The sequence below is a fragment of the Castor canadensis genome, chromosome 8 (assembly GCF_047511655.1).
Source record: "Castor canadensis chromosome 8, mCasCan1.hap1v2, whole genome shotgun sequence".
Lineage (NCBI taxonomy): Eukaryota > Metazoa > Chordata > Mammalia > Rodentia > Castoridae > Castor > Castor canadensis.
The window spans coordinates 119,531,822-119,544,191 of NC_133393.1; the positions used below are offsets into that span (position 1 = coordinate 119,531,822).

Below are 12,370 nucleotides of genomic sequence, written 5' to 3' on the forward strand. Positions count from 1 at the left end.
ATAGAAAAATCATTAGCATTTCTATACACTATTAATGAACAAACTGAAAAAGAATATATGAAAACAATTCCATTTACAATAGCCTCAAAAAAAATCAAATACCTAGGTGTAAACCTAACAAAAGATGTGAAAGACCTCTACAAGGAAAACTATATACTTCTGAAGAAAGAGATTGAAGAAGACTATAGAAAGTGGAGAGATCTCCCATGCTCATGGATTGGTAGAATCAACATAGTAAAAATGTCGGTACTCCCAAAAGTAATCTACATGTTTAATGCAATTCCCATCAAAATTCCAATGACATTCATTAAAGATTGAAAAATCTACCATGAAATTTATATGGAAACACAAGAGGCCACGAATAGCCAAGGCAATACTCAGTCAAAAGAACAATGCAGGAGGTATCACAATACCTGACTTCATACTATATTACAAAGCAGTAAGAATAAAAACAGCATTGTACTGGCACAAAAACAGACATGAAGACCAGTGGAACAGAATAGAGGGCCCAGATATGAAGCCACACAGCTATTACCAACTTGTCTTTGACAAAGGTGCTAAAAATATATGATGGAGAAAAAGCAGCTTCTTCAACAAAAACTGCTGGGAAAACTGGTTAGCAGTCTGCAAAAAACTGAAACCAGATCCATGTATATCACCCTATACCAATATTAACTCAAAATGGATCAAGGATCTTAATATCAGACCATAAGCTCTAACGTTGATAGAGGAAAGTGTAGGAAATACTCTGAAATTAGTTGGTATAGGTAAGAACTTTCTAATGGAACCCCCATAGCACAGCAACTAAGCGACAGCATAGATAAATGGGACTTCATAAAACTAAAAAGCTTCTGCTCAACAAAAGAAATGGTCTCTAAACTGAAGAGAACACCCATAGAGTGGGAGAAAATATTTGTCAGCTACACATCAGACAAAGGACTGTTAAGCAGAATATATAGGGAACTTAAAAAACTAAATTCTCCCAAAACTAATGAATCAATAAAGAAATGGGCAAGTGAACTAAACAGAACTTTCTCAAAGGAAGAAATTCAAATGGCCAAAAAACACATGAAAAAATGCTCACCATCTCTATCAATAAAGGAAATGCAAATTAAAACCACACTAAGATTCCACCTCACCCCTGTTAGAATAGCCATCATTAGCAACACCACTACCAACAGGTGTTGGGAAGGATGCAGGGAAAAAGGAACCCTCTTACACTGTTGGTGGGAATGTAAACTAGTACAACCAGTCTGGAAAAAAATTCGGAGGCTACTTAAAAAGCTAAACATTGATCTACCATTTGATCCAGCAATACCACTCTTGGGGATATACCCAAAAGACTGTGACACAGGTTACTCTAGAGGCACCTGCACACCCATGTTTATTGCAGCACTACTCACAATAGCCAAGTTATGGAAACAGCCAAGATACCCACTATGGATGAATGGATCAAGACAATGTGGTATCTATACACAATAGGATTTTATGCAGCCATGAAGAAGAACGAAATGTTATCATTTGCTGGTAAATGGATGGAATTGGAGAACATCATTCTGAGTGAGGTTAGCCTGGCCCAAAAGACCAAAAGTAGTATGTTCTCCCTCAGATGCAGACATTAGATCAAGGGCAAACACAACAAGGTGATTGAACTTTGATCACAACATAAAAGTGAGAGCCCACAAGAGAGATATGAGGTTAGGTAAGACACCTAAAAAATTAGCTAGCACTTGTTGCCCTCAACGCAGAGAAGCTAAGGCAGATACCTTAAAAGCAGCTGAGGCCAATAGGAAAAGGGGACCAGGAACTAGAGGAAAGGTTAGATCAAGAAGAATTAACCTAGAAGGTAACCCACACGCACAGGAAATTAATGTGAGTCAACTCCCTGTATAGCTATCCTTATCTCAACCAGGATCACTTGTTCCTTCCTATTATTGCTTATACTCTCTCTTCAATAAAATTAGAGATAAGGGCAAAATAGTTTCTGCCGGGTATTGAGAGGGTTGGGAGAGATAGAGGGGGCAGGGTGGGTGGTAAGGGAGGGGGTGGGGGCAGGGGGGAGAAATGACCCAAGCATTGTATGCACATATGAATAAAAAAAAACTTTCCAGTGATTTGCCATTGCATTTAGAAAAATAAAATCTAAAATCTCTAATATGGGCTACATAATCATCAGACTTTTTCTTTCCCTTACTTGAATCCTCTGGCTTTCCTCAGTTATTCCCTCTTTCAATTTCTAGCATGTCCATCCATCTACTGTGCTTGGAAAAGACTTTACTTCATTCCCCTGAAGTTCTCAAGCCTTTCATCTTGATCAGATTGGCAAATTTCCAGACAAATATATTCTTCCTCCTCCTGGTGAGACATGTTTTATTCCTAGCCAAGAATCCTTCAGTATGTAATCTTAAACCACAGTTTACGAAACCAGATGCCATATCACCATCATCCCAGTAACTGGCCCTTCTCTAGTATCTTCCTTTTTCTTTTAAAGTCTGGTCTTACATATTTTTTAGTTTCTTTCCTAAGGCTTCATAGTATTAGTTACTTTCTGAGACCACTGAAAAAATATTAGCCCCCACACAAATCAGTAGTTGGGAGCAGTAGTTGGTTGTATTGGTCAGTCATGGTAGACTTCTGTGTACTTTAACATGGGCTGGTGAGGAGAAGGAAGCTGTTGTCTCTTAAGTTTGACAATACAGAAACTGTATTATATGTGAGCAGAATGATCTAGGAAAAAACACAAGTAGCTATACACAGCAAAGTAATTCAAGCTATCACACACTAGGTATTTTTCCGATTTTTAATCTTAGGTTTACAATATTCTTAAAATAAGAAAAACTTTAAAAAAAATCTTTAGTGCTCAGACATGGACAGTCTAGGGATAATTCTAAGAGAATGTGTGCATTCTGAGAATGTTGGAGGTAAGAGTAAACAGTTGATAGCAGATCCAGGTATTGGAAAGAAGGCATAAGCATTAGGGAAGCTTCTCAAAGAAGATAAAAGCCATTTAAAATATTATCATCAAAATACCAACAAATTGACCTATTATGTAGCTTATTTTATTCATTGTGCCCTATCACTTTTGTTAGGAAATGCACATTTTAGTTTTTATTGTATCATTGTCAAATCATCTCTAGTAGCTGAGTTTTAAAATGATAAATGGAATTCAATGATTAATTCAAAAAAATTCTTCTAGTGTAGAGTTGGGTCTGTATTAGATAGTTTTTCATGTGCTTGACTTCATAATTTCTCTCCCTCCCCCTATATTGTTTGCCTGGAATCTGCACTAAAGATAAGGCAGAGTGCAAACCTAACTCATTGGCAACCAATCCTAGGAACTTCATGTAGAAAACTCCCTTTAAGGAGGTACAGGCAGCATAAACAAGACTTTGGAAGCAGTGGAAGAAAAGGTAGAAAAATATGGTTGAAAAGGCTAAGAAAATTGGTAATTACATTAAAAAACTATCATACCTCATTTCCCCATAGGAAAAGTAATTTTTTCTTGCAGAAACACTGAACCAAAATGATCGTCAGGAATGCTTACCCTTTACAAAAGAGTTTGGTGGATTTTGGTCATATTTTCCCAATTAATTTCTGTTTTGTAAATCATCCAATTAATTGGATAAATACTTTATATTTTGTTTTTTAAGGATTAAGATTTTTCAATCAAACCATTGTTTTCAATCAAACAATTTGGTCAACCAACAGATTTTAGTAAGTAAGGAATATCATGGGATAGATACATAATCTGATAATAGGTCCAGTGTGGGTGTGTTTGAGGCAGGGCACCTGTGGGAGCAGGGAGGGTGAATGAAGGAGATTAGGGTGAGGGTATATGGTTGATGAAATTCATATACGTATATGAAATAGATCAAGGAAACCTCTTGCAATTGCTTTAATTGAAGTGGGGAAGGATTTGAGGGGGAGAAATGATGGGGGTGATATAACCAATGTATAATATAATCCTAATTAGAATTGTCACTATGAATCTCCCTCTGTATAAAGAATATATCCTAATAAAAATTTTTTATAATAATAAAAAACACTAAACTAGGCATTGTTAAAGATGTATCTACCTAACATTCACATATAATTTGAGCTCCTAAAGGATTCACTTTCTAACAATTTGATGATTTTGAACCCTGGTCATTAGACTATTGATCTTAGTCTCTTCTTTGAACCCTTGGGAGAATAACTTTATTTTAAACCTCTATTTTTCAATATCAGAGCTGGAAATACCTGAGATGCTTAAAGTCTTCAGTATTTCTGCACATTCCCTTTCTCTGCACTGGAGCCTGCTCTCCAGCCATGTGGATAGGTATCATAGATCTTGATCCCGACAGTGGCTTTGTTACTATCAAAGACCTTAGAGGTGGAGAATATCAGGTATAGTTTTCATTATTGAACTTAGCCAGCCTGCTGTATTTATATTTAGTCCTAGTAGGAACATTCCTTATGAAATTCATCCACCATGAAAGCTTACTCCTTAGAGGATTTTTTTTAAAAGCATAAAATGCAGACAAAAACATTGATGTCGAATTGATGAGTGTAAGTTTCAGCATCAGACAGGTGTTACCTTAGCAACATCTATGCTTTTTTTAAAAAGTCTACCCTGAAACTACAGCCAGCCAGCCAAGAGTTCATGAATAGTTTAACAAAGAAAGGGCAGAGCTATTGAGTAATCCAGGCTCATTAATTGTGTACTTGCCAGGAGGATCTGTCTTTAAATCATTAATGCAGGCAACATTTCTCTCTAGAGCCATCAATGTGATTCTACTGCCTGAAAAATGTAATAATGATGGATTTTCTTGTCATTTTTCTTTTGCTTTTTATTGGAACTTCAGAGACACAGGTATTTTACTTACACTCTTAAAAGCAAGGACTAAGCAACAGGTCGTAGATGTTTTAAAGACTCTTAAATAGGTCCTTATGACTGAACTACGATAGATAGAAATACTGATCTAGGCTTTAGATAACACAGCGTGTTTGGTAAGTTCTTATTTAATTTTATAAGTTATTTGGTAAACAGTTACATGACACATTTATAATTTACAATGATATGGAGCTTTTTGATATTTTAAATAGTGCAGTTATGTAGTGAAGTATTAATATTTTTATAGTGATTGGTTTATTATTTTAGTTTGCTTTTTAGGAATAATTTAATGCAATTATTTGCTTTTGGTTGATTCTATTCTAGGTTTATGTTTCTAATGCTGTTTCTGGGACTAGGTATGACATAACTATCTCTTCAATTTCTGCTACAACATATAGCTCACCTGTTAGCAGGACAGCAACAACCAATGTAACCAGTGAGTATATAGTTTAAATTACTTTTTCATGAAGTATTTGGAGTCTTTAAAGCTTTAATGGATAGAAATATAATGCAGTGTGTGCATTATATACAGGAAAACGGTTTAGAATAATTAAAGCAAGATGGAAACTTTAGAAAGTGATCTGTTTAGAACCTGAGTTCTACTGTTTTTTTTAAAGCTTTCTTTACTTTCAAAGAGCAAAGATAATTACTCTTTACTTGTTTGTGAAATAGAGAGACTGTTAGTGGTGGCATTTAAATAATACAGAGCCATTAAAATAAACTCAGTTCTGGTGTACAGGCAGATTGTTCAGTTTGTAAGACTGTTTCTTGTTTTCTTAGTTCTGTGTGTAAGTCTGGCATTAAGGTTCTTTTAAAAATGACTTGGCATCAAAAGTTTATCTGGCATGTAACATTCAGTAGAATTCCATTTTTAACATTCTTATAAAAGAATGTCTTTGGTATTCCCCAAAGCATTTATTTATTTATTTATTTATTTACTTTTTGTAGCAGAGCTCTGGAGAATATAAATTCACATTAGCCTTTGGGAAATTCAAAAATTTACATTTGTAAATAAATGCTTCTTAAATGTTTGGTAGAAATACAATATTATTTGATCTTTTTACAAAAATGAATTTGTTTTACAAAATAGAACCAGGGCCTCCAGTCTTCTTGGCAGGGGAAAGAGTTGGATCTGCTGGGATTCTTCTTTCTTGGAATACACCACTGAATCTGGATGGAAGGATTGTGTCCTACATTGTTAAGTACAAGGAGATATGCCCCTGGATGCAAACAGTGTATACACAGGTCAGAGCAAAACCAGACAGTCTGGAAGTTCTGCTGACGAATCTCAATCCTGGAACAACATATGAAATTAAGGTAACTGTTTGTAAATAACTAATGCTTCATACCTTTTAAGACGGAAGGAAGTTTTTCCACCTGGTCAAGCCTTACAGTTGAGTGCAGTAAGTGGATGAAGAATGAGAGGCTGAGTCATAAACTCAATACCTACTAGTAATTTATAATCATTTTATATTTCAATTTAGATACATTATCTATATTTAAAAAGATAAAGTTTAGTACCTTTTATAGAAAATATATTAAATTTAAATTAAATAATTTAGGTTTTAGAGTGAAAATACTAAGTTTTTTTAGGTCTGGGTGACTGAATCCAGGGTCATATGCTTGCTAGGCAAGTTCACTACCACTGAGCTACATCTCCAGGTTGAAAATTCTGCACTTTTTGATTAAACTTCAAGTGAGGTTTGCTATTTTTCTCCTAACCCTGTCATATTCACCTTGGTGTTCAAATTTTGGATAATAATTTGAAAATTTTTAAAGAACCTGTTTTACTAAGAATAATGAATCAAATTCAGTTCCATTCAACAAATATTTATTGAGCATTTACTAAGTCATTTGTATTTATAAAATGTAGTCTTTTGCAATGTTGAATATGCAAAATTTAATATCTTCTTTAAGTACTGGATAAAGATCTAATAAAAAACAGTTCTGGATTAGCTAGGCCACATGAAAATGTTTACACTTAAGGAATATATTTGACATTTCCAAGGGGTTCTGAATAATAGGGGTATCTTCTGCTTCTTACTATTTTCAATATAACATCCATATCTACTGTGAGCCTTGAAGACAATTTAATATAGAGAAGAAAATCTTTAAAAGCTATCTAAGTATGTGGTCATATATAACTGAGTTGCTCTTCTTAGATGGCAAGAAATGTTGGGAGAGATTTTGCCCCAATGTTTTCCTTACTGGAAGTATTCCTGTTTGTGGGAACTGGACAGCATGACAGCATGTACCCACAGGAGGGATCTCCCAATGAGGAAATGTACTTTCATTAATTCAGATGTCAAAATCAAAGATTTGCAATAGCTACTTCAGGCAGAAACATAGGTTAAAAAGTAGGCAACCTGTAACATAAGTATTTTCTATGTACATGTACACATTCAGGTTAACTTATATGTTAAAGTATGTTACTGGGGGTGAGAAATAAATTTAATTTAATGTGATATAAAAATTTGGTTGAGAGAAAGGTGATTTAGCCAATCTAGCTCTGCTTAGATCTACTTTTCAGAAGATTGAATTTTTTATTTCTTTGCATTCTCTTATTTCAGGCATATTGGGAAGCCCCTATTCTCTGTCTTATCTCACACTTTATAAATCATTGCTGTGACATTTACTCTGTTCAAATATTGTTAGCCATTTCAGAATTCCAAAGGGTGTTTGGTATAGCACATTTGATATCTTCAGTATAAGTAATACCATGGGGAGATCCTATTAAGTATTTTACATATTTTATTTCATTTAGTCACAGAATAATTACTACCATTTAAAGACAGGAAAATTGTGCCTTGGAAGAGTTAAATAAATTGCTAAAGTTAGTCATCTGGCAGTTGGTAAAGCTATAATGAAATCAAGGTTATCTGATTCCAGCCAAAACATTTTGTAAAAGCTTGTATCTTGTTCTCTTTACATTTTCTCCACCTATCCAAGTCTAATACACAAGATTAGTCAAGTAAAAGTAATTTGTCTGTCTTAAAATTATTAATCAGACCCATTTATTTTTTATAAATAACTTTCCTGTGTGTTTATTTACTTAACTGGAATGTAAACTGTAAAGCCAGATGCCATCTGTAGCATCTTCTGTATTTGTGACAGAAATCGTCATAGTGTCTCAGTGGATACAATAGGTAAAGGTTGAGCTTTGGAAAAACTACTTCAACTGAACTTATGTTTTACCGTTTGTGCCTGTGTGACTGTAGACAAGTTTTTTTTTTTTTTTTGATGTTTCTCAACAAGTTTTCTCATCTATGTAATGTTGAACAGAATACCTCCTATTTTGCTTATATGAATTGCTCCATATTTGCTTTCTACCTTTGGGAGTATTGTAAGAGTTAAATAGTTCTGACACTTAACTTACAGACAAGTCAAAGTTTTATTATATTAGGTTCTTTTTAGTGAGGGAGCAGAAAGTTTGAACACATTACTTTTGGTCTATTTTAGGTTGCTGCTGAAAACAGTGCTGGCATTGGATTGTTTAGTGACCCATTTCTTTTCCAAACTGCGGAAAGTGGTAATTTTCCTAAATCATTTATTCCAATTAACTTAGGCATGAGTTTTTGACATTTAAAATAAGTAGGGATGAAATAAAAATCTAACACTAAAATGCACAAAATTCTCCACTGCGTGACCACTTAGTTCTTTTTAGTCTTTTGGAATCATTAAAATATATTGTTCTTTCTGATTACAAAAGTTGTTAAGTATTATCTTGGAAAGCTTAAAACAATAAGAATAAAAACATACAGTGAAAATTATCCATAGTCTTATCATGTAAAAGCTGTCTATATTTTTGTGGTTTCTGGATGATCTTTATTCTCTCTCTACATATCTACTGACTCTGTGTTGATGAAAATGAACTTGTGTCATGTATGTAAGTTTACATAGTGTCTTTCTCTCTTAACATCAAATTGTAAGCATTTTGTGGCATTAGATTTTGGAAAATGGATTGTAATTGTTATCATATCATCCATAATATGAAGTCACTAGCAAACCAATTTAAGCTTGTATAGTCTTCTTGTGGTTGAGAGGAAAAACCTTTATATCATCCTTAACTCTTCTCTCATGGTACACATCTAATCTATCAGCAACGCCTCCAGTACTACCATCAAAATATATCATGATTCTTACCCTCATTACCAGTCACCTTGTCCAACCATTTTTATTTCTTGCTTGAATGATTGAAAGCCTCATTACTGGTGTCTGACTTGTTTGCCTATATGTTACATTTGTCTTCCTAAATGGCTCTTACCTCATTAAGAATAAAAACCTGTGTCTTCTTCCCAGCTATCTGCTCTTGCTTCTTTCTGACTTCATCACTTCTCATTCTCCTCTCTCTCCATTTGCTCAAGACACCCTGATCATCCATCTCAGAGCCTTAGTACTTGCCTTTTCTTCTGGAATGCTCTTTCACTAAATATCCTGAGGACTCTCTTCCCATGTTAATTCAAATTTCACATATGATGTTTCCTGATTACACCTAGAATAGTCCTTACCTTTTCCTGCTCATCTGTATTTCCACACAAATAGTTTTTTCTTCTTTGACCAACCTGACACATTACACATTTTCTTACTTATTTGTAATTGTAAATACTAGCCCTTCTTGAATATAGGCTTTGTGATAAAATAAGTTGTTATTGATTAATATTCTGCTATTTATTTATTATAACAAAATGTTAGAAAGAAATATACAGAAAATGGTTAAATAAATAAGCATACCTCCATTCAACAACAGATATTTACAATGAAGCTTATATTCCAGTAACATAAACAAAAATGAAAATTACCAAGTAATCCATCAGGTAATATGTGCTATAAAACAGTTTCTGTAATATTGGATAATTAGAAGTATTCTACATATCTAAAGATAGAAAGCGTCTAGTTGTCTGCTTCAAAAAGGATAAATTGACATGGACCATGTGCATCTAGACAGAACACACTATTCAGCAGTAAAAGCTGCAAAGTGTTATGGTTCACTTCCTATTTGACACCCCATCTATACAAGCAGGTTCAAATGCTAAATACTTATATTATCACTCTACTTCCTAAAGTGTAATTCCGTTTTTTGAATTTCCCTTAGAGAAAAATTCTGTCCATTATTTCATCCATTAATAATCATTCCCACTAATTATTAAATTCCGTTTTTCTATTGAAATGCAGCTATCTTGATGTTTCTTAGTTCCTTCTGTTTAACTTAGTCAATAGAGCCCTCCTCCTATGACCTAACTTCTCATAGTTTATATGACTTTAATTACAAATCATATTTTGGCATTCTTTGGTATAATGTAAACCTAAACTCTAATTATTTGGTATTTTAATAGTAGTTACCTTTACTATCCCACATTGCTTTACCTCAGCACTTTGTTTCATTGTGATTTCTTTCCATAGTGACTTAGTGGAGGTTGAGGTAGGAGGATTGGGAGTTTGAGGCCACCCTAGGCTACATAATGAGTTCCAGGCCAGACAGGGATAGTTGAGACTCTATTACAAAACAAAACAAAAACAAAACAATGAAACATAACACCAATGTGAATTGTCATATTTGTTCTATATTCTGAAGGATCATGATTATTTACCATATCTGTTTTGCCTATCTTACCGTAAGATCAATGGACATAATTTTACTTCAATCTGGCTTCATGTAATTCTCATTCTAACTAACATAGTATTGAAATTATTATTGTTATTATTATTATAGAGAATTAACAATTGATAGCAAAGTGTAATGAAATTCTGAAGAAAGTTGATTTTAGGGTATATCAAACTTAAAATACAACGAATATAACCTATTTATTGACATTAAGTAGATACGTGTGGTTTTTATGTAAGTGGTCGGATAATTGTTTGTTACTTTGTTCAACATACAAGGAATCTACTTAATTCAAAAATATTTAAGGAAGTAAGAAATTTCCCCAATTTATTTGTGTATATAGAAATAATTATTGATTTAGTATTTCTTGTATTTATTTGAAATGCTTCATCAATGCATGTATTAGTCCAATAATCCTGAAGTTAATAGATTTGCTTCAATGAAAGTTTTTTGTTTTAATTTTAGGCTAAGAACAATTAAATATATTTTTAGAAGTCGCACTCAGATAGATTTTGTTCAATGTATTACATATTTCATTCCCTATACATGAAAATTTAACATCCCAAACATATATAAGTATCATTCTAAGTTTTATAACAGGCTTATTTTTTTCTCTTCGCCAAATCATTTTATTTATCCAGCTCCAGGAAAAGTGGTTAATCTCACAGTCGAGGCATTTAACTCTTCAGCAGTAAACCTGATTTGGTACTTACCTCAGCAACCAAATGGCAAAATTACCAGCTTCAAGATTAGCGTCAAACATGCCAGAAGTGGGGTAATAGTGAAAGATGTTTCAATCAGAGTAGAGGACATTTTGAAAGGCAAATTGCCAGAATGTAATGTAAGTATTGTGGAACACTTTCTAATTCTCAGAAGTTCAATGTTTACATAGTGTATATTTTATAAAAGTGGTTATGGGTTACTTTGTTACTTCTACTACTAGGCTATATTGTCATGCTCTATATAGCTGGCTATATTACTGAAGGGGGTTGGGAATTCAAGAATGAGAGAATAAAGCTAAAGCCTTTTGGAGAGCTCAAAGATTTCTACGAGAGCCTTCACAAAAGGCCAAATGTTTGGATACATGAAGGAAGGATAGATTGAGATTGTGCCAGAGCATTCCAGGTGAAGGACACTTTTCCTGAGGTGGAAAAATGTAAGCTTTAACTAGAGAAAAGGTCGTATTAAGGAGGGGCACATATGGGTGACAAATATTCAAGAATGAATTTGCCTGCATTGTATTTGTTGTGTGTACCTTTGATGAGAAACCTTAGGAAGTGCTGAAATTGTGCTTTTTTCCTAAAATCATTTTGGTGATTATTGTGTTGTTAGCAATGGAGAAACAGTCAAAGTTTTTTTTTTTTAAATAGTTTACAGAAATCTCAAAATCTTCTTTTTCTAATTGGGCTATATTTTTATATATAATTTATTTTTATTATTGTGTACTAGGGATATAATGGGACATTTAAAAAAAGTTCTTACACTATATCATAGTTGAACTCACTCCTCCATCATTAGTCCATCCCCTCATTTCTGGAACAGTTTCAACATGTCTCATTTTTCCATTTTTATACACGTGTACAGAATATTTCCACCAATTTACATCCTATACCCTTTCTGTATGTCCTACCCCCTCCCACTGGTACCAACCCTCCAGACAGGACCTATTTTGTCTTCCTGTTCTCTGTTTTGTTAAAAAAAATGACAATTTTATTTGTTTAAGATAGCTATACAGTGTGTTACATTGTGACATTTCCATGTATATATGTATTATAACCTGAATTGGTTTATTCCCTCCATTTTTCTCCTTTCTACCTTAGTCCCCTTCTTATGGTGATTTCAACAGGCTTAAAAGGTCTATATTCATTCTTATATATGAAATACATCAACCATAT

The 12,370-nt window shown here is 33.6% G+C and overlaps 1 protein-coding gene across 1 annotated transcript in view; it reads left to right on the top strand.

Moving 5' to 3' along the window:
- The first annotated feature begins 4,737 nt into the window (after positions 1-4,737).
- Positions 4,738-12,370, top strand: part of Ptprq (protein tyrosine phosphatase receptor type Q) — a 173,238-nt gene continuing 165,605 nt past the window's right edge. Inside the window, exons 1-5 of the mRNA XM_074084025.1 lie at positions 4,738-4,852; positions 5,198-5,309; positions 5,964-6,190; positions 8,333-8,402; positions 11,117-11,316. Of these exons, the coding sequence (XP_073940126.1) occupies positions 4,796-4,852; positions 5,198-5,309; positions 5,964-6,190; positions 8,333-8,402; positions 11,117-11,316 (666 nt within the window). The 5' untranslated portion in view covers positions 4,738-4,795. The remainder of the gene's footprint in view (positions 4,853-5,197; positions 5,310-5,963; positions 6,191-8,332; positions 8,403-11,116; positions 11,317-12,370) is intronic.